Source organism: Neofelis nebulosa, chromosome 2, assembly GCF_028018385.1.
Source record: "Neofelis nebulosa isolate mNeoNeb1 chromosome 2, mNeoNeb1.pri, whole genome shotgun sequence".
Lineage (NCBI taxonomy): Eukaryota > Metazoa > Chordata > Mammalia > Carnivora > Felidae > Neofelis > Neofelis nebulosa.
In genome coordinates, this window is record NC_080783.1 from 151,095,853 (window position 1) to 151,119,331 (window position 23,479).

The 23,479-nt window shown below is 37.0% G+C and overlaps 1 protein-coding gene across 1 annotated transcript; it reads right to left on the minus strand.

Moving 5' to 3' along the window:
• Positions 1–214: 214 nt before the first annotated feature.
• Positions 215–20,434, minus strand: RPF1 (ribosome production factor 1 homolog). The gene is made up of 9 exons (XM_058716790.1): positions 20,173–20,434; positions 18,613–18,669; positions 15,831–15,911; positions 9,873–9,968; positions 9,126–9,279; positions 2,391–2,473; positions 1,542–1,723; positions 1,227–1,353; positions 215–637 (listed from the first exon to the last, which is right to left on the minus strand). Exons 1-9 carry the CDS (start codon positions 20,398–20,400, stop codon positions 596–598), a joined length of 1,050 nt encoding a protein of 349 aa, XP_058572773.1. The 5' UTR covers positions 20,401–20,434; the 3' UTR covers positions 215–595.
• Between the last annotated feature and the right edge of the window lie 3,045 nt (positions 20,435–23,479).

The following is a 23,479-nucleotide window of genomic DNA, read 5'->3' on the forward strand; positions in this document are numbered from 1 at the left end:
AAGATGTTAAAAACTTCAGAGTTTTACACAATTCTTGAGTGGAATATTACAGTACAATGTAATGAGGTACAAAGTACCAAGAAAAATGGAACTGAAGATTAGCTTCAGTAATTTGCAATTTTGCCTTAAGTCCTTGGTAAACCATTTTGCTTTAAAAATTTGCCATTCTGAAAGGCTTAAAGAAATATTAAAATATCCCAGAAACCTGGCCTCCAAAGATGTGCCAGATCCAAGTTTATTCTGGTAGAAAGCCCCTGGGTTACACAGTATCTACCAAGGACTGTATTTTTTCTCTAGACCAAATGTTCCATGAAAGTACACATGAGAAACTTACTTTGAATCTTGATTCCAACTTATTCACAATACCTAGAAATTAGAGAATTAAATTTTAGGACTCCTAAACTGCAATTTCTAAACTCACCAAAATGACTTTTATTTGTATTTGCTACATAAACAGTGAAAGATAATTCATGGCACTTGTCCAGACATGAAAGGTTTATGAAACCCAACCAGTAGATGCCATTTTGAAAAGATGCCAGAGTTGAAATCCAAGAGGCCCTGTTGTAGCACAATCCAATACTATTCCTTCAGTACTTTATAAATGGAATTTTCTTCTACTTGTATCCATTTCCCGGGGCTGAAAATTAGAAGGAAAAAAAAAAAGTAAACAATGCTAAAAAAAAAACCTCTGGGTCCATCTCTGAGACTGAATAGTCTTTAGAAGTTACTGTTCTAATATGTATGTGTGTGTGTAATGAAATATAAAATTTTAAAGTAAGTACTTAGGTGAAATACTGCTTATTAGAAAAGAGATGGGTTTTAAAATATTTAAGTTTTCATTTAGGACTTAAAATGATCTCCAAACTTCTACGAAACCTCTATAGCAGTAGTTTTCATACATACAGCAGAATCGTAATGCTTATAAACAGTGCTAGGCCCCTAAGTTGCTGATTGAGTAGGTCTATGGCCCAACAATTTGCCTTCCTAACAGGTTCCTAGGTGATGCTGCTGGTCCCACTTTGAGGACCACTGATCTAATTTAGGATACTTCAAATGAACCAGTGTTAGTCATCAGACCCAAATACCTTATCAGAGATTGGTTCTTTCAAGCTCGTGGAGGTCAGAAACATAAGGTATAAGCACTCAAAGCTTAAAGTACAAAGTTTCCTTCTCATTCTATACTTTTGAAATGATATAAATGGCTCTTCAAAGAATAAGGCACATACCTTATGGACCCATTCATATTCTCCATACTTAGAATCAAACGTTCCTTTCTGAAGAGATCTTAATTTTAAGGTAAAACGTGGTCCAAGTTCCTGAATTCCCACTTTCTTTTCACTCTTGAATATGTACCTTCAAAGATAAAGAATTAGGGAAAACAGTCTGAATAAGCCAAATGTAATTTCTTTAATGTGACAGAATTCAAATGATACTTATTTCTCATCTACAATACTTGTCACAATACATTAGAAAACATTTTATGTTGAAAATGTATTTCATAATTGAAATCAGAGTCCATGGAGTTAAAGAACCTTCCTCACCTGTGAAATCTGAAGAAGATATAGTCCCGTTGATTGTGGAATGTGGCAACTTGCCTTCCAATAAACTGAGGATTATGGGGAAAGAGAGATGCAAACATACGTCCCACAGAATGACCCAGCCGTGTTGTGAAGTTATTCAAAATTATTTCTGGTACGTGTTCTGTAGGGTCTTTACCTCTTCTCTAGAAAAATTATGAAAAAAAATCACATTAAGGAATTAATATCCTTATTGCAAGTTCAAGTTTCAGAATTTACCTGACAAACTGATAAACTTTAAAGGTATCTTTCTTAATGATCAATTACCACAGATAACTTATCAATTCCATGAAATATAATACTTCTAAAATAACTTTAACATGTAGTGGGGCGCCTGGGTGGCGCAGTCGGTTAAGCGTCCGACTTCAGCCAGGTCACGATCTCGCAGTCCGTGAGTTCGAGCCCCGCGTCGGGCTCTGGGCTGATGGCTCGGAGCCTGGAGCCTGTTTCCGATTCTGTGTCTCCCTCTCTCTCTGCCCCTCCCCCGTTCATGCTCTGTCTCTCTCTGTCCCAAAAATAAAAATAAAAAACGTTGAAAAAAAAAATTAAAAAAATAAAATAACTTTAACATGTAGTGGTTGTACCAAAAAGTCCTACTAGAAAAGAAACTGGTTTCGGAGTAATGAAGGCTATTATTGCCTGTCTGCCATAACTCAATTACAATCTCATAAGAAAACTACTGGTAGATAAAACTTGCTTTAACCAGGAAGGCAAAGGCCATTATAAAAGCAATTAGATCTATATAAGTTACAGAGTTTACTAATCAGAAACTGCAAGGAGACCAATGCCAATTAAGGAACACGTAAAACTTACCTTAATTTCTTTACGTAAACGAACACTACTCATTTTAAAATGAGCGGTTGGGCCACTGGGCAAGTGACTTAGAATTAATCCATCTGTTCATAAAGCTAAGAACACACTGAACTCGGTTATTTAAATCTTAAATTGCATAAGTAACTGATCCTGTGTATGTCCAAAGGCTCCTAAATTCTGTAGCTAGATGAACAGGTAGATACATGTATTTCTCTGGGTAAAAACAAATTTTCTTACCATACCTAAAACTAAAGACCATAAGTCAACCCAAATATTTCAGAAAAATAGATTCTATTAGTCCCCCTATAGTAGTCCCACTTTGTCTCTTCATGGTATGATAAATACCTCATCACTCTCAAGAGGGTATGTTGCATATTCAACAAAGTAGGTTTCTTCAAAGAGCTTATATACACTACCCTACTAGGAATGATAGACCGGATGGAATTCTAGTATAATGTTTAGGCCTTATAACCCTAAAAATGCATACTTACACATTTGTATGTACATTTTTTTGTACATTTGTAAGTATATGCTGTCAGCTTTGAAATATTGTCCCATAAACCAGAGACTCGGCTCTCTTCTTAAAATCAAGGTTATTAGTGTTTCTCAAAAGACCAGCTCTTACTCTTGGGATTACTGTGCCACAAATTAGAATCAACTATTTAATAACCATTTACTGATTGTCTACCACAAACAGACTTGGTGCTAGACACTCTCAACTACAAATGAAGTATAAGAGCCCCACCTACAATCAGCAGGGATAGCAGTGCTAGGGCTTTAAAAGTCTGGAATGCAGCTAGCTAAGATAACATTCCTCAAATTTTTGTAACAACTTGATTTTTCCAAATACTGAACCTTAAAAGGAGGTCATAATCAGACTACTTATTTCAAATCTAACTGCACAGTTTTACAAAACAGAGGTTTCCATTTTTGATAAAGGTATCAACATTCTCCCATTAACCCAGATTAAAAACTATGGTTATCTTCAACTTCCTCCTCCTTCCCTTCCTTGCCAAATCCTATTTACCCTCATAAATTCCTCACTTCCATAACTTCCTCTTCACCCTTACTGCTATTGTTAGTTGAGGTCCTTGAGATTTTCCAACTAGATTAAAACAGGATCCTTGCTGGCCTGACGTCTCTCCCACCATTCCAAGTACATTTCTAATACAGACGGTAAATCGAGTTTGTATAGTAGGCTATGGGATGTGACTCATTGTATCTGGACCACTGTTTCTCATGTGCTAACTGAAAAACAAACTAGATAACCTTGAGTCTTGATAACTGTACCTAATTTCAGAATACTCTCACAACAGCTTATCTACAGAGTAAAAACATCACTGTAACACTCTGTGGCCCCAAACCACCTTTCTAATCTGTATGCCTTCCCCATGTTTCCTAACTGGTAGACACTGACACAATCTTATACACCATACATATTAATCCTATCATGTACTTTTGTTCATGCTATTTGAAACACCTGCAATATTTAACTCCTCCATTAAGGCTCACTTCATCAGTGAATTCCTTTATGACTATTATACATCTGGGTGCTCCCATGTTGGGGGCATATTTACAAATGTTATATATTCTTGTTAGATTGTCCCTTATATTATGATACAGTGCCCTTCTTCATCTCATTACACTCTGTTTAAAAAGTCTGTCGAATACAAGTACTGCTACTCTGGGTTTTTTGACCTCCATTTGCATGATAAATGTTTCTTCATCCCATGTCTTTCATCACTTGAAATCTGCACGTGTCTTTAGGTCTAAAATAAGTCTCTTGTAGGCAGCACATAGATGGATCTTGTTTCTCTACCCATTCTGACACCCTATTTTTGTTTTGCTTTTTAAGTAGGCTTCACATCCAGCGCGTAGCCCAATGCGGGGCTTGAACTCACAACCCTGAGATTAATGAGTCACACACTTACTTAATCAACTGGGCCACCCAGGCACCCACTCCCCCTGTCTTTTGATTGGAGTATTTACTCCATTTACATTCAGAGAAATTATTGACAGATATGCCTTTAGTGCCATTTAATACTTGTTTTGTCATCGTTTCTGGAGATTTTTCTACTCAGTTCCCTTTAATAATTCTTTCAGGGCTGGTTTAATAGTCACGAACTCCCTTTAATATTTCTTTCAGGGCTGGTTTAATAGTCACGAACTTCCCCGTTTTGGGGGAAATTCTTTTATCTCTTCTATTCTGATAGCCTTGCTGGACTATTTTTGGCTGTAGATTTTTCTCATTCAGCACTTGGAATACATCATGCCACTCCCTTCTGACTTGCCAAGTTTCTGTTGAGAAAGCTGCAGCTAGCCTTATGGGTCTTCCCTTGTTAAGTCAGGGACTTCTTTTGTCTTGCCGCTTTTAAGATGTTTTTATTAGTGTATTTTGCAAGTTTAATTACAATGTATCTTGGTGTTGGACTGCTTTTGATTTTGATCAGAGTCTTTCATTTTCTCAACCCCAGTGAGTATCCTTATGATTTTTGCTTTAAATTCTCCAGCAGACATGTTACTTATATCTGTTTCACTTATCTTGTTCTTTCACTTGGGATTAATTCCTCTGTCTTGGCATTTTTTTTTCTAGGTCTCTGCCTTCTTCTCTGTGTTAGAAAAGCCCTTTAGGTTTCCTGCTTTTGAGAGTAATGGCTTTATGAAGAGGTCCCATAATGTCCACGGCCTGGCACTTCAGGGAATATCTCGTGTGTGCTGTGTGCGCTCAGTTGTTGTGTTTTGGCTGCTCTATCCTTCAGGCCAGTCATCTGCAGAGGCCGGCCTTGCCTGCAGGGGGCAATGTTTAGTACTTGGCCAGAATGTGGTCAATTTTAACTAGGTGTGCTCTGATCTGCTTATCAAATGAGACATGATACTACTTCCACTAGAACTGAAGCCCTGCGGAGCAATCAGATAGGGAGATGTGGTATGGGCAGGGGTTTCTGTTGGTTTACTAGGGAAGGGGCTTGCCGCCTTGGGACTCACGCAAGCTTGACCAAGAAAGGCAGTACTGTTATTAAGGCTCACTTCAAATGCCACCTCTTTTTACACAGTTAACATTAAGCTTTAAATCTCAGCCGTCACTGTTACTTAACTATATATAGCACTTGTCACTGATTTGAGTTATAATTATGTAAATGACTTTCTTCCCAACTAATCTGTTAACTTTTGGAAGATACATTTGTTTCTGATAAATACTAGTGCCTACCACATATCAGATTATCAGTAATGTTTGAATTCCTTCTTTTCAAAATTTCCTTCTTTTCAAAAATTTATCACAGGTTCAACTTCTTGAGGTACAGCCAAAAGTATTTCTGGATCATTTGCACAATGAAAAAAATCATACTCATGGGAGCTAAGAGAGGTAAAGGTAACTTCTTCCAACCTAAATCAACACTTCCAACCTAAATCAAATCTGCAATATCAAATTGCAGATCCCCAACTTTCTAGGACATTGCAACTCAATTGTGGTTTGTCAAAACTACAAAATCCAAAATAATCCTTTCCTACGTACCCACATTGTACAAAAAGCTTTACTTATTCCTAACATAAATTCCTAACATAAATCCTGAAGAATAGGAGTTCATTATCCCTATTTTAGTAACAATGAAAAGAGGTTGAGAAAGGTTAGGTAGATAAGCTCAAATTTCAGAGCTAGGTGGCAGATCGTAACAGGTGGGACTACACCTGTGCCCAAGCCCTAATGCATAGAGGTATTTTGTTATGATGACTGAGGCAAAAAGGACTTTTAGTCCCCAAAGGCCAAGAAAGCAAAACAGCCTACAAGCTGCCAAAAGTACAGGACAAGGATGTACCTAACTCAAATTTCCATTTAGAAATAATCAATAGAAGATGTTAGGTGTCTCCAGGAAAAACTTCCGTGCTTTCCCCTATACCATAACATTTACTAAAATGCCCACACCAGGACTAAGGTATTATGCCTTAAGAAATATAATACCTTAGGGGCACCTGGGTGGCTCAGTCAGTTAAGCGCCTGACTTCAGCTCATGTGTGATCTTACCATTTGTGAGTTTGAGCCCCGCATGGGGCCTGTGCTGATAACTCAGAGCCTGGAGCCTGCTTCAGATTCTGTGTCTCCCTCTCTCTCTGACCCTCTCCTGGTCACACTCTGTGTCTCACTGTCTCAACAGTAAATAAACATTAAAAAAAAAAAATTAAAAAAAGAAACATAATACATTTAATGTGGTCTTTGTGGGAAACCTGAAGATTTAGGTATCATTTCCTATTTTAAAAGATGAGGAAACCAAGTGGCTAAGAAACTTGACAAAAGTCACACGTAATGAAGTCTGTATTTAACATTACATCTGCCTGACCCAAAGCCACCAGACTCAGTTTAGATAGTTGACAAAGCTCTTTTCTAGAGTTAAGTTGAAAATTTATAAGCCATTCCCACCATTTGGCACTACTCTTACACAGCAGCCCTTCTGTATCTTGTCATGCCCCATATTGTAATTTCCCAAAGGCTGTACATCCTCAATTCTTTCAAGTTTTCTCCAAGTGTCATCATTAGGGGTCATGATTTGTTATTTGTAAGCCCATGTTAAGTCCCTAGGAATCATACACCATTTCTATTATGTGCTTACGGATTAGTCTCCCTTTAATTATTTGACATGTTTTTTTCTGGATCATGGCATATATTAACCAGCAGTCCTCTTTCTCCCTCCTTCCTCCACTTGCCTGTCTCATATATCTTCCCCCAGAGTAGCAAAGTCTCCTTTACAAGTTTGTGCACATAGTCTTTGAAGCCAGGATATCTAACCTTATTCAGAGTTTCTAGGCCTTATCTTACAAACATTTTATCCAAGATGGACTTCCAGGGCCCCCCAGCAATGTCCTCATTAGTCTTGAAGACCATTCTCTGTTAACAGAGAACACAAAAGCAATTTAGGAGGTCTGCTTTCCTAGCTTGTTTCACCAATAATTTCCCATTAACTCATTACTATATATCAATTAGAAAAGAAAATGAAATATCTCTGAAATTATAAAAATCAACATCTAGGCAGGATTATACTGATACCAACTCTATTCATTAGGACTTTTAGAAACTGCTGCATAATTCTATACTCAAAATTTATAATCCTGGGACACCCATACACACCTGTGTGCATATATATTTACGTGTATAGGAGAAGCAATCTCATATTTGGATTACTTCATTAGCCTAGTTATTTCCTTAATATAAATTTGGTCTGTGTACTGATGGTAACTTAATGATCTAATGGTTAACTTACCCTACAAGGTGTCCAATATGGTAATCAGAAAAATATTAATACATTTTGAGTAAAAAGACAATACAATTTTATAAGGAAAAGAGAACATAGCTTTCTAAAGGCAATAGATGGTGTAAGCGAAACGTAGTATCCATATAAAATAGCTCAGATAAAACAAGGATACAATGTTTATTGAATTGATGAATACCTGCTGGCAGCCTTAAAATAATGATGATTTTTTTAACTGCCAAAAATAAAAGAGGAACACAGACCTTGCCACTTTATTTTGGGAGGTGGTTTTAAGAAGGCAGCAACTACATTTTTAAAAACAGACCTCTTCTGGAATAGTTAAGTATTCAAGAGATTTTAGTTATTTTGGTACATTAACCCACAATCCAAGCCAACTTATAATATGGCCAAAAAAACATCACATTACAAAGCTAGCTTTAGTCTATTTTAGTCTCTAGAAAGCAACTCGTACAAGTGGATAACGTCTTTAACTTCTATTGAAAATAGTAAAAACCATAAAAGTTATCTAGATTTTTAAAAAATAGCTTTGACACCATTTTTTTTAAAGCAGTGTTCATTGATTAAAAAAAAAAAAAAAAAAAAGTTATCCTGGCAGCAGGAAACTCATGTCCCCATTTTTTATGAATCCTTAATAATTTTAAGAATTTGACCCATTCAGTTGATCATCTTTAAAATTAGTGATCTCACAGCCACAATTTGATAAATAAGTGAAACAATAGCAACAACAACAAATACAGGCATTCTTTATATGATCTCATTTCTGCAAACAGGAAAAAATACCTTGGTTTCAAGTGACACAGTCACCTAGGATCTGAGACTCACAGAAAAAGGATAGAGTATTCTTGGCATCTGAAACAGTAGTAAATACATAAAATGGGCTCATATCTGCCTCAAAAATGTAATCCTGTGATACCACCTCTGGTAACATAAAACATAGCCATATCAAACTACTTGCAGATCCCCAACTGGGTCTGCTCCTTAATGCCTCTGCCGTTACAAATGGTCTCTCTGCACTGGGTACTCTTCCTCTGCCTTATTCACCTCATTCGCCCATATTCACCAAACTGAGTTAAGCATTTTTTCCAGTCAAGTCCTTCCTCCCTGATATCCCCAGGGCAGATTTTTACCAGAGTGTGCACTGTATCCTGTATTTCTCTTTAACTGTACTACCCACTCTACATTTTTGTTAGTTTACATGTCTGTTTTCTCCTACTAGATTATGAACTCCCTAAAGCTCTTGTTTATCTCTGCATCTTTTACTAAGGACTAAAGTAATGTCTTGCCTGTAGCATTTGCTTGAATGAATATTTGCTAAATGAAAAAAATCGTTTATAGATTCTTGGATAGAGATACATAATTTTCTCATTTAAAAAATTATGTTCTGAAAGTTATAGAAAACATTTCCTTATTCTTTTAAATATGTTTTAAAAGGGGGTGAAGGTGAGACAGGAAAACTTTAATAAAGAAAGGATACTTGGTGTTTTACGATCTTCATTAATAACGATCAGATCTGTGAAATCTCTTGAAATGCACTGTGGAATAATTTTTTTCAGAGCCAATCCCCTTCTGTAATAAACATGTGAGTTTGGTATAACTGTGGAGAGCTGTTCACAGAGTCGTACTGTTCTCTGCAAAACAAAACAACAGAAATCTTCTGAGGTGAAAAGGAATAAAAATTTTAAGTTGGTATACATTAATAAGGAAAGGAGCAATGATTAATATGTGTTATTAATAAAGAGCAAGGGTAGGGAAAAAAATGAAATCTGAACAGTATTTAATCCTTTATCAAAGACTGACCATCCTAAAGCAGTGGTTCTCAACTGGGGGTGATTATGCCCCACTAGAGGACATTTGACAATATCTAGAAGCATTTTTTGGTGGTTATGACTGGTGGTAATAGTAGGGGACAGCTGGCAGTGGTATCTAGTTGGTAGAGGCCAGGGATACTGCTAAATATCCTCTAATGAACAGGGCAACCCCCATAATAAAAAACTACCCAGCCCCAAATGCTAATGGTGTTGAGGTTGATAAACCCTATCCTGAAGAATCATGCTTAGAGAACCTACATCACATCACCAGTATTCATTTTATTTAGCTTACTCACAGGCATTATCTATTAAATTACTAATTAACTCAGATCTTCTGAAAAGAGTTCTTTTAAATAGTCTAAGTAATGTAAGAAAATTAAGAATTCGTTAACTACACTGATAGATATGTTTACCCCATGAGGTCTATCTGATGTTGTGATGAGAATCTTGGGAGAAGTTTGTCTGTTGAAGTAAGAAGCAAATTCATCTGTAGCTTCATCATAAGCAACCTGTGAACAGAAAAAGGATAATTTTGTATCAAACACTCTACTGGGCCAGAATTTTAAAAGTAGCTCCAGCAGTATCCTATGACACTGACCTCCTTCCTGGCTGATAGGGGATTTGAAGACGGCCAGGAGGGACTTATATTAATGGTGACATAAAGAGGTTGGGTGATTTTCTACCTGTAGAATACAAGTATAAAACTGGAAAAAACTGTCAAAAACAATTTCAAGACACAAACTGAGCTGTGTTTATTCTTGAAAAATGGCTAGGGCTGTGGGCAAGAACATCAGGAATCTTCCTTAGAGCTATTCCATTTCTTCCATCAACATGGCTACAAAAATAGTAACTTTATCAACTTCGGGTCTGATGGTAGGCAAGAACCAGCAATCTTGAATCAAAGGTGGTAAACTGGATTTGGGGAGAGGTGGGTTTGAAAACCCTAGCTTTGCCAGTCTAAAGTTAACTGGGCCAGTTCAGGGTAGGTGTGGATCAGCCAGAAATTTAAAGGAGAGCTCTGGAAATGTAAGAGCCATAGAGAAGCTGAGATAATCTCTCTACAAATCCCTGGCTGACAGCTGAACTATACATGGGAGAGACCTAAAAAACCAGTGCACACAAAAGGTGAGGGAGACTTGAAAACTGGTTGTAACTTTGAATGCAGTCCTCAACCCACAGGTAGCTCAGTTGACAGGGGCTCAGAGGCTCAAGGTATCTCAACAGAATCTCTGCCCGAATCACTGGCTTACGACTGAGCCACACAAACACAAGGACAATCACTCAGGAGGCAGGTTAAAAATAACAATCAAACAAACAAGGAGAGACACAGTGCTGTTAAAGGAAATTCAACTTTTAATGTTTGTGGGCCTTGCTCCTGGGCTCCCAAGGAAGTTATACTTTTACCAAGGTCAGAATGATTTCACCAAACTTCAAAGCCTGGGATCTATTTCTACCCCAAGCAAATAACCTGGAAGAAATACTTTAAACCAAAGATAAGAGTAAAAATCTCCCGGGTGCCTGGGTGGCTCAAGTTAATCAAGTGTCCAACTCTTGATTTTGGCTCAGGTCAAGATCTCACCGTTTGTGGGACCGAGCCCCACTTAGAGCTCTGTGCTGACAGCACAGATCCTGCTTGGGATTCTCTCTGTCCCTCCCCCACTCATGCTCATGCACACCCACTCTCTCTCTCAAAATAAATAAACAAACCTAAAAAAAAAAAAATTTAAGGAAATCCTACAAGCTGAAAGAAAATGACATCAGATGGTAACTTAGATCCAAGGAAAGGAAAGAAAAGCACTGTAAATGGTAAACACGAAGTTAACTATAAAAGATTTTTTGTGTGTGTTGTATGTGTAACTTAATTTCTTTTTTTAAAAAACAATGAGATATTTAAAAAAAAAGTTTTTTTTAATGTTTATTTATTATTGAAAGACAGAGAGACAGAGCATTGAGCAGGGGAGGGGCAGAAAGAGGAGACACAGAATCCGAAGCAGGATCCAGGCTCTGAGCTGTCAGCACAGAGCCCGACGTGGGGCTGGAACTCATAAACTGCAAGATCATGACCTGAGCTGAAGTCGGACGCTCAACTGACTGAGACACCCAGGAGCCCCAACAATGAGATATTTTAAAGCAGAAATTACAACACTGGATTTATAACACAGACAAATGTTATATATGACAACAGCATGAACAAGAGTGAAGGAACAAAGCTATACTGGTGGAAACCTGCTGTATTTACCAGAATCATGTCAGTATGTGCTGGAAGTACACTGTGATAAATTAAAGATGCATGCTGTAATTCCTACAGAAACTACTAAGAAAACCCTTAAATATATAACTTAAAAGATTAAGAGGTATTAAAATAGCATAATAAAAATATTTTTTTAATATAAAAGAAAGTCAAGGAGGAACAGAATAAAGGTATAAAATATAGTGGGTCACCTGGGTGGCTCAGTTAGTTAAACGTCTGACTTCAGCCCAGGTCATGATTTCACGGTTTGTGAGTTTGAGCCTTGTGTCGGGCTCTGTGCTGACAGCCCAGAGCCTGGAGTCTGCTTCAGATTCTGTGTCTCTCTCTCTCACTCTGCCCCTCCCCTACTCATGCTCTGTCTCTGTCTTTCTCAAGAATAAACATTAAAAAAAAGTATTAAAAAAATATATAAAATGTAATGAAAAAAAGTAAAAGGGCAGATGTAAATATGACTGCATCAATAGTTAACATTAAATATTAATTGTCAGGGGTGCCTGGATGACTCAGTCAGTTAAGCGTCTGACTTGTACTCAGGTCATCATCTCACAGTTCATGGGTTTGAGCCCTGCGTTGGGCTCTGTGATGAGAGCTCAGAGCCTGGATCCTGCTTCAGATTCTGTGTCTCCCTCTCTCTCTGCCCTTCCCCCACTCACACTCTGTCCCTCCCTCTCTCAAAAAAAAATAAACATTAAAAAAAAAAATTTAATTAAAAAAATACATACTAATTGTCAGGCTGAATAAAAAAGCAACATCTGTGACACTTTATTATTATTTTTTTTTAAATGTTTATTTTTGAGAGAGAGTGAGAGAGCAGGGGTAGGGGTGGGGAGAGAGGATCCGAAGCAGGCTCTGCACTGACAGCAAAGAACCCAATGTGGGACTTGAACTCACAAACAATGAGACCATGACCTGAGCTGAAGTCTGACACTTAACTGACTGAGCCACCCAGATGCCCCTGTAAGTGACACTTTAAATTCAAAGATATAAACTGGTTGAAAGTAAAAAGAAGAAATGAAGAAAGTAAAAAATGAAAAAAGAAGATATACCATGCAAACAGTAACCATAAAAGAGTTTAGGTGGCTATGTGTATATGAAACAAAATAGACATTAAGAAATATGGCTATGGACAATCGAAGGGATGGGGCAATATGGGACACTGGATTAAGGGTCAACTGAATAAGAAGAGATGAATCATTCAGCAATTATAGTTTGAGGTTTCAATACTCCTCTCTCAGTAACTGATAGAAAATTCAGCAAGAATATAGAAAACATGAACACCACAATCAAACAACTTAAAACAACTCTTAATATACTTCAAAACGGCAAAATATACATTTTCCAAAGGAACACAGAACATTTTCAAGAATAGATCTTACCCTAAAACACAGAACAGTTCTTTACTTGAAAAGGACTAAAATCAAAGAGTATGTTCCAGAACCACAATAAAATTGAATTAGAAATCAACAGCAGAAATATATGTGGGAAATCCTCAAATATTTGGAAATTAAACAACACACTTCTTGATAATCAATGAGCCAAAGAAGAAATAACAAGAGAAATTAGAAAATATCTTGAACAGAATGAAAATGAAAACACAACAAACATATCAAAAGGTATGAGATGTAGCTAAAGCAGTGCTTTGGAGGAAAATGATAGCTTTATCAGATTATATTAAAAAGAAAGAAAGTATAAAATCAGTAATGTAAGCTTCCATTTTAAGAAACTAGAAAAAGAAGAATAAATGAAACCTTAAATAAGTAAAATAAACAATATAATAAGAACCGGGGAAAACAATGAAATAAACGTCAAGCAAAGAAAAGAAAAAAAAGAAATTACCACAAGAAATGAACAAATCTCCCATTAAAGGAGATACTTAGATTTGAATAATAATGAAGAAACACATCTTAAAACTTGTGGGATATACCAAAAGTGGTATTTACAGGGAATTTTGTGGCCTTAAGTGCTCACAATAGAAAGGAAGAAATAGAAAGGAAGATGAAAAATGAGTTAAATAAGAAGAATAAACTCAAAAGAGTAACAGGAAATAAATTATAAAGATAAGAAGAGATATAAATAAATTAGAAAACAAAATTTCAAGAGATGATCAAAGAAAAAAGTAGTTTGAAAAGAGTAACAAAATAGATGTATCTCTGGTGAAAAGCCCAAATAAATAATATTAGGAATGGAAAGGGACATTTCTGCAGTCTCACTTATAAACATAGATGTACATATTCTAAACAAAGTACTGACAAACCAAAACGTGTAAAAGATAAAACATTGTAATTAAATTGTATTTACCCCAAGAATGCAAAAGAGATTTAACATTAGAAGATCCATTTCATTTCCTACATTGGTACTATAAAGGAGAAAAACTACATATTTATCTCAATATTTGCAGAAAAAGTACATAATTATCTCTATTTCCAGAAAAAGCATTTGATAACGTTTCACATTCATTCATGATAAAACAAACACCCCCCTCCCCGCAGCAAAAAAAGAAATAGATTTTCCTTAACATATAAGGAGAATCTACCATTAATGACACAAACATTAAAGATGGCATGTTAGAAGTATTCTCTTTAAAACCAGGACCAGGGCATAGATGCCACTATTGCGTTTTCTATTTGTTTCACATTATGCTGGAGGCTCTAGTCAGCACAAAAGAAATAAATGATTAATGGATTGAAAGTTATTTGTAGAAATGATTAGCTAAACATGAAATGAAAACAATATTTAGACAAATTATTGGAGACGAATCTAGGTGATCTACTGTTTAGAAGATCACAGTCCAAAAATCAATTGTATTTTTATAAATCAACAAATAAAACAATTCTCAATGAGATGGGATTTACACTGATAAAAAACATAAGATAGCCATCAATAGCTCTAAAAAGATTTATATGTACACCTTGCATGAAGAGAATTATAAAATTCACTGAATTACATTTTTAAAGACCTAAAAAGAGCAATATATAAATAGATCCCCTGAGTGATCTACTTTAATACAATTTTTATAATTTTATATGGCAGACCAAAGGTCCAAAAAGAGAATGAACATTCCTGAAGAGAGATTTGAGGATGGATGTGGGGAGGGGCATCTTGCTCTAATAGATAAACTTACCATGAAGATAAGTAATTATAAAAATAAAGAAGTGATACAGTGACAAACTGACCAAACTGACCAATAGCCCAGAAAAAGGCTGATATTTTGTGTGTATATGTGGCACGGTGCTTGGTGCACTGACAGATGCCAAGTTCCTAAAACAGATCCCAGTACACAGCAGGCAGTCAATAAACATTTGCCAGAAGACTGACTGACTGAATGAATGACTATATGAGGAAATAGGAAAGAATGTCAATAATAGTACGGTTTGAAAGCAAACAAACATAACCAAAACCAAATTCCCTACACACACACAAAAAAAATTTAAAACTTGATTCTCTCACCATACTGTAACAAACTATTTAAAGGGAAATGTGAAAAGTGACAAGCGGATGATTATCTTGAAACCAAGAGTTTTATGAGGACACAAAAAATATCAAATGTTATCCTTATATCAAAATTTCTAGTACTATAAAACTCTATAATGAGAAATGCTTTTCAAATGATATTAAAATTTTTTTTTTCAACATTTATTTATTTTTGGGACAGAGAGAGACAGAGCATGAACAGGGGAGGGGCAGAGAGAGAGGGAGACACAGAATCAGAAACAGGCTCCAGGCTCTGAGCCATCAACCCAGAGCCTGACGCGGGGCTCGAACCCACGGACCGCGAGATCGTGACCTGGCTGAAGTCGGACGCCCAACCGACTGCGCCACCCAGGTGCCCCTCAAATGATATTAAAAACAACAGAAGTACTATAAATTAAATGACAAAAAGTTTACCTGGTCATAAAATATAATACATTTCTATAAAATGAGTAGAATCAAGAGTTTTTCCTATAGCATTATTGAGAAATTCAGTTATGAAACAATCTATAGCAAATAATATACCAACATTATAGCTGAATCAGTCCATTATACAACTTCACCAGCCATGGTGATATGTTAAATATCAACATATGAACAAATAATTTGTCAAATGTGGTCATCCAAATTTATTTAAGACTTCCAACATTACCTCTTCATCATTAGGATCTACTATAGTTTCATCATGCACTCGCTGGTTGTCAATGGTCTTTGGTACAGGCTTTGGTGGAGCCTAAATTAAAAAAAAAAAAAAAAAACAGATTAAGTTTTAGAAGGATTTTACGTTAATAATTTTGCATTTGGGTTAGGGAAGAGTAACAGAAATCTGTAAATAATCCAAAGCCTCAATCTGTTCCTCATTTCCATTGCTGTATCAATCCTAATAATAATACTGAGTAAGAGGTTTTTTTTTTTTAACTCTAAGCCGAGACCTAAACATACTGGAAGAATTGTTAACTGAATGAAATGGTCTAAAACCATTCAGAAGTAGCAGAAAGAAGAAACTGCGATCAAAGTAATTATACACTAAGAAAAATATCAAATAGATTGGAAAAATTATAGTGGACCCTTGATCAACATAGATTTGAACTGTGCAGGCCCACTTATATGTGCATTTTTTATAGTACAATACTATAAGGGTATTTTCTCTTATAATTTTCCAAATAATATTTTCTCTAGCTTATTTTATAGTAAGCATACAAGGGCGCCTGGGTGGCTCAGTCGGTTGAGCGTCCAGCTTCAGTTCAGGTCATGATCTCACAGTTTGTGAGTTCGAGCCCTGCGTCGGGCTCTGTGGTGACAGCTCAGAGCCTGGAGCCTGTTTCGGATTCTGTGTCTCCCTCTCTCTCTGCTCCTCCCCTGCTCATGCTCTGTCTCTCTCTCTCTCTCTCTCTCTCTCAAAAATAAACATTAAGAAAAAATTTATAGTAAGCATACAGTATATAATACATATAACACATAAATATGTGTTAATTCACTTTATGTTATCAGTAAGACTTCAGGCCAATAGTAGGGTATGGGATTTTCACGTGTGCAGGAGTAGAGTTGGTATTCTGCACCCCAAACCCCATGTTGTTCAAGAGTCAAATGTACGAAGGTACATATATATGGAGCTTTGTTCCAATGCTTTCAGAAAGCTCTTCAGAAATAAATAACAAGGGTTGCCTGGGTGGCTCAGTTAGTTGGGCGCCCAACTCTTGATTTCAGCTCAGGTCATGATCCCAGGGAGGGACTAGGGATTGAGCCCTGTGTGGGGTTCTACGCTAAGCATGGAGCCTGCTTGGGATTCTCCTCTCTCTCTCTCTCTGTCCCTCTCCCCACACGCATGCATACATGCACACTCTCTCTAAAATTAAAATTTTTAAAAAAATTAAAAAAAAAAAATTTAAAATTAAAAAGCTTTAATAACCAAAGCTACAAATCTATCTGCTGAACTAGTAATTCCAGTTTGAGGCATTTATGGTAAGGTATAAAAGAGAAAAGCAATTTATGAACAGCAAATACAGCAAACATCCAAAAACAGGGTAAAGACTGTGACACTTCAACACAATGGAATATTGTTAGAATTGGCAATCATGTATACTCAGCTTAGACCAAAAAAACTGTGTAAATGAAATGCTACAGAGCAGGAATACAGAACTGTAAGCATATACTAACTAAAACAAATTCAAAACATATGGTTTTGAATGTTAGCAGAGATAGGAAGAAATAAGAACTGCTAAACTCTTTAGGATTTCATTTCTTATTACTCTATGAAACAAATATTAAGTTTTAAGTAATTTTTTAAAGGAGGCAGTTCTAGGAATTCATTTTTTCAGTCCAAAAACAAGAATGGTGATATATCCAAAGGTGATTGGCATATTTGCTATAACTGGCTGATTACTGAGAGTTAAAAGAGAATAACTGCTGATAGAATTCTGCAGGTTAAAACAGTCTAAAACTGGCAATTTCATGTGATTTAACCTAGTCCTATTAAGAGAAGGCATGAAAAGGCAGAGTGTTTAGTTTGCATATAATCTTTACATTTTTCATTTTCCTCAAAAATGCTTATCATTCCTTGGTACCTTATCTTAAGAGACAGTAGAGGAGGAAGAGTTGTATGTTCTAAAAATTTTGCAAGCATAAATCAAAATCTAATACTAGCTATAAATAAAATTAAATTAAAGGAAAACAGCTTAGTTGTGGATGTGTTTAGCAGTTCTTTTAAAAATTTTCAGTAGGGTTCATTTCTTATCAATATCACAAAAGTAGCCAAATCGTTTTTGGATGTATTATCTTTACTCTCTACTTTGCCATAGTCCATCCAAGTATCTCACTTTCCTCCCACGTGCCATTCTCAGTCTTCAAAGGGTTAATATCCTCTGTATCAGCTTTCATTCCTACACACCTCAATCCTACAACAGAACAGGCTGCATCCTGCCTTTCCCCAAGAGCCTTTGCTTCAAGTCACAAAAACTCCAACCACAGGCCTAAACTGGGAAGCTTCCCCAAAAGCTTTCCAAAGTCAGAAAGATAAGTCCCTATCTCTCAAACACGTAAAATTAAGTAAAATAAGCAAGTTAAAGTAGACATACCATTTACACGAAATTTTGAAAAAAATGCAAAACATCACTATTGTGTTCATTGTTTAGGGACACAAACCTAAAGGTAAGAAAGAAATGCATGGGAACAAGAAAATGGCAATTTCATAAGTGGTTAGCTTTGGAGGGGAAAGCAATCGGTAAGAAGCATCCAAAGGACTTCGAAAATTATTTGCTAATGCAATGTTTTCGAAGCTAGGTAATGAATGGAAAGGGGTTTGTTATTTTATTTTCATATCTTTTATATATTGGAAATATTTTATAGTAAGTTTTAAAAGAAAGCGATACAACATAAACATGAGGGAGCATTACTCAACATAAGACAGAAAGCAGGTGGCTAAAAATGTTATTTACCTTATCACCAAGAGCTTCTCTCTCTTTTTTAAGTTTTTTCTTAATTGCCAACTTTTCCTAAAAGGTTTAAAAAAAAACAAAACAGAAAAATATTGAGAAACCACCAGTTATATCACAAACACATACTGAAACTACACATTACTAATGCTATGGCCACTTTATCTCGGCAATCTTTGTAACGCATTAAAGCAAACACCCTGACACAGACTTTCATACCAAAGTGATTGTAAACCAAATAAGCTGGCTAATCAATAAACAAAGGTCTTTCTCCTTCAAAAAACTGAAATTGGCAAGTATGAATATTTAAAGTTTGCCTTTTTACTTTTTATCTTACTATAAAGCCTCAAATTAAGTGAAAATGTGAAACGCCCATCTAAACTAGTTAACACGTTTTTGTGGCTGTTTTATTTTGCATTCCTAACAAGTTGCATTCTAAAGAAAACCATGATGGCTATGCCGGTTGCTTCTCTTGGAAAATACTACAAGTAAATGAGAATGGGAGATGCGTTTTCAGATTGCTTCCAATAAACCACCATTAGTTATTCATAAATTTTACAATCAAAATATGCTTTTAAAATTATTAAGGACTTGCAAAGTGAGTTACATTTATACTGTAAATTTGTACTGCTGGAAATTTCTGAACAGAATGCTCACTTACACACACAGAAAGTGCTCTCCCGGCCACGCCCTCCCCCCCCCAACGCCTATAGACCCTCCATACATCAAATCTCAGATTATAGTGTTAAGAAGTCTTCGAGGAGGCCCTTCCCGCAAACGCGCTCACCAGAATGAGTTAGATTCTCTACGTACTCCAAAAGCACTCTGGCGCTTATGAGTAAGGCACTATTCAGGGCCTCAAAAGATGTAGTATCCAATAAGGGGAGACAGGCAAGTAAAAAGAATATTATGTGCGGGAACTTTTATGATGTACAAAAATAAACAAATGCTTGCTTCCGAGTGCAACGTAACCACAAATAGGCACGGTGATCTTGAGCTTTATTTATCTCCTCATATCTGTTTATCTCCTAGAATAGTATGAGGACAACGCTACAAATATAATTACCAGAAACTTCACAGAAATACTTTAGGTAAGAGTTGCTGCCCAGGAATCAGAAAAGCATCACTGGATTGACGTACTGCCTGTATTACAGGCTCTAGAAATTTGCCAACGTTAGGTGCACGGGTCGAAGCACAGAGATGGGAGACTTTCTCCTTCCAGGTCAGGAGGGGGATTTTTTTTTTTTTTTTTTTTTTTTTTTTTTTTTTTTTCCCACTGCTAGGAGAGCGGGACTTCTTGCTTTCATTCTCAGCCAGGGAACGTAGGCAGGGGCTGGAAAGGAAGAGAATCCTCGTCGCTCAGGCAAAAAGCTGAACCTAGACAGAATCCCCAAAGCAGTGCGAGGGGACCAGGACATTAGAACGTCAGCGTCATCCTTCTAGATTAATTACCGCCTCCGGGACGCCAAGCCACGGGCACCACGCAAGTGCTATTCCCTTCCCCACAGTCGTGCGCGCGCGCGGATGCAGCGCATGCGCCCTGCAGCCTCGGCCCCGTCATACCTTTCGCTGCTGCTGTTTCCACCGCGTGAACATTAAGTGTCGCCGTTGTTTGTTCTTAATTTCTGAAATGCTGAAGCCTGGGGGAAAGGCAGCCGTTTTCGGGGGTTGGACCCCGCTTTCCGTCGCCCCATCCTCAGCGACTGCGGCCTCTTGAGGTTCTTCGGCGGTTGCTTTCCGCTTCAGGCCTTTCTTTCCTTTAGTGCCGCTCTTATCCCCGGCCTTCGCCATGGTGTTTGCTCCGTAGCGTCTGTACGGAAACGGAAATAGCTTACCCCTCCGACTCCCTTACCTAGTCTTTTACTTCCGGGGTCAGGAAGTTCTTAAAGAAAAACGTGGACTACTTTGTGATTTTCAGCAGTTTTAGAAGGTGCTGAAATTTAGTTTTGAGGAAAGTTTAGGGGGGCTGCCCAGCTGTATGAATAGTGGAGTGATGAGTTCGCAGCAGTCTTTATTAAGCATCTGCTATCTGCCGAATCCTCAAAATACTGAAACAAAACAGTCTTTGCTGTATAAAATTTACATTCTACTGGAGAAAGACCTGAAATGAGCACACAAATAGTGTGATGAGCTATAAAGTAACACATGGCAAGGAAAAAATAGAACAGGATAAAGGAAGAAGAGAGGGTAGAGGGGCAGTTGCAGCTTTTAAATAGGATTGTTAGAGAAGCCTTCTGGAAAAAGTTACATTGAGCAAAGATTTGAAAGAGGTAACACATAAACTATGCAGTTATTTGAGAAAAGAGCTGCTCATCTGAGTAAAGCTTTTATCTAGAAAAAAAGCTGTCCATGCAACGGAAACATACAATTCCAAGACTCCTAGTCTGCAGCAAGCATGGTACGTTTGGGAAACTGTGGAAGCCAGGAGTAATATGAGAAAGGAGGACAGTGGGTAGGGGAAGGGTTTAGAAGTAAGAGATTGTGTAAGATTTTGTAAGAGCTTTGGCTTTTATTTTATGTGAGATGCACATTTCCTGGAGGATTTTGAGAAAAGAAATGACACGATTTGACTTACATTTTGAAAGTATCATCCAGGCCCTTCTTTGGAGAATAGACTTTAGGGGAAGGAAAGTGAAGGAGGGGAGAAATGACAAGTGGCCTGAACCAGAGTGGTTCTAATGGAGGTGGTGAGAAGTGATCAGATTCTTTTGCAAGGTAAAGTTCCTGATGATTGAATGAAGTGCATGAGAGAAAGAGAAGAGTTTAGATGACCCCAAGACTTTTGAACTAAGCAACTGGAAGGATGGAGTTATCATCATTTGAGATGAGACAGACTTAAGGTAGAGCTAATTTGAAGGGTAAGATCAAGATTTCAGTTCTGGAAATAATTGAGTTTGAGGCACTTAGTAGTCAACTGATTGTTGTTGTTGGTTGGGATGTAAGATTCTGCAGCAGGAGACAAAGGTATGGGCTAGAGATAAAAATGTAGGAGTCATTGGAATATAGATAGTATTTTGAATCATTACAGTGAATGTGGATAAAGAACTGAAAAGAAGAAGAGGACCAAGGACTGAGCACTGGAACGATCCTGCAAAAGAGCTGGAGAGAAAAGGAGGACCCAGTAAAGGAGAATGAGAAGGGAAAATGAAGAGAGTGTCATAAGAGCCAAGGGAAGAAAATGTTTCCCCAATGGTTAAATTTTTCTGTATTCTTCATTTTAATTTCATGAAAATTAAACAGAGGCAAAATACTTCCTTTTGGTTTACTGTTAGGAGTTAGTTTTCCAGAAACTGCCTTAATTTGAAATTATATGTTTAAATATTGACATTGAATGTTTTGATAATCCAATATTTTGATGTCCATACTGCATTTTTTACCCATTTAAGTTCTTTTACGCAGGATGTTGAAAACATCAAAACTTCATCTTCCAGAATACAAAACCTGCTATGAAGCCACAAGTCCAAAATCGTGATTAGAAAACTAAAGTCAGTATATTTAGATACAAAACTGAATTATGCAATATAATAGAAAGGAAAAGATGTTGAGCTCTAAAATTACTGACATACTTTGGTTTGGCTGCAGTAAGTCATAAGATTTTATGTAACATCTAAAGAGGAACAATCAGATCAAGAACGAGAGGAGGGGGAAGCAAGAGGAGACAAACCAAACTTTATCTAAAAAATATAGACTGCAAAAGTATTTTGGAAATGTCTTCTAGTCTTTTTTTTTTTTTTTAATTTTTTTTCAACGTTTTTTATTTATTTTTGGGACAGAGAGAGACAGAGCATGAACGGGGAAGGGGCAGAGAGAGATGGAGACACAGAATCGGAAACAGGCTCCAGGCTCCGAGCCATCAGCCCAGAGCCCGACACGGGGCTCGAACTGACGGACCGCGAGATCGTGACCTGGCTGAAGTCGGACACTTAACTGACTGCGCCACCCAGGTGCCCTGAAAATGTCTTCTAGTCTTAATATTTTATTTCCCTACATATAATATATACTTTCCTCATAAGAACACAAAATAATCCTGAAATGTATTATTTTTTTAAATGTTTATGTATTTTTGAGAGAGAGAGAGAGTGTGAGTGGGCGAAGGATAGAGAGAGAGAGGGAGACACAGAATCTGAAACAGGCTCCAGGCTCTGAACCATCAACACAGAGCCTGATGAGGGGCTCGAACTCAGGAATGGCGAGATCATGAGCTAGGCCAAAGTCAGATGCTTAACCAACTGAGTCACCCAGGCACCCCAATCCTGAAATGGATTTAGATAATTGTCTTAAGTTTATTCAGAGGTACTATACAAATGAGATTATAAGGTGATTAATATAGAGACTTCCTATTTTTTCTTCATGGCTTATTTGTCAAAACAGTTGTGTGAGTTGAATGAAAGGATTTCTGTTATCAGAATAAAATCCATATTCTGCAGAAGTCACAAAAGCATTGATCAGTTCTGCCAATATATATTTAAACTGCTCAATAAAGGAACAGTGTGAATGAGTACGATTGAAACAGTGGGCTCGGGGCGCCTGGGTGGCTCAGTCGCTTAGACACTATAAAATCTCAATTAAATCGCATAATCTCTGTGAGCCTCAATTTCTTGATCTGTAAATGGGGCTAATTATATTGTCATGTAGGTTGTTGAGATAATGTATACTAAAGAAACATAGCCAATAACTGCTAACTAGCTGTTTTTATAATTCTGGGTATAAAAGACTATGACAAACAGTGTGGAGAAAAAAGATATCATGATTGCCCTCAAGTAGCTTATAGCTTAGAAAAAGTTGAAGCATAATTCTAGTATATGTATTAAAAAGTGGTTCATGTTGAGTGCTCCTTAACTTGATGTCCATTTTGGCCATTTGCTTTTTC

Excerpts from the sequence above, each read along its gene's own strand:
- RPF1 (XM_058716790.1), bottom strand. The coding sequence starts at position 20,400 with ATGGCGAAGGCCGGGGATAAGAGCGGCACTAAAGGAAAGAAAGGCCTG. Across the intron at positions 1,724-2,390 it reads GTTTACGTAAAGAAATTAAG|AGAAGAGGTAAAGACCCTAC; the intron begins GTAAGTTTTACG and ends TAATTTTTCTAG. Across the intron at positions 638-1,226 it reads AATATGAATGGGTCCATAAG|CCCCGGGAAATGGATACAAG; the intron begins GTATGTGCCTTA and ends TCTAATTTTCAG.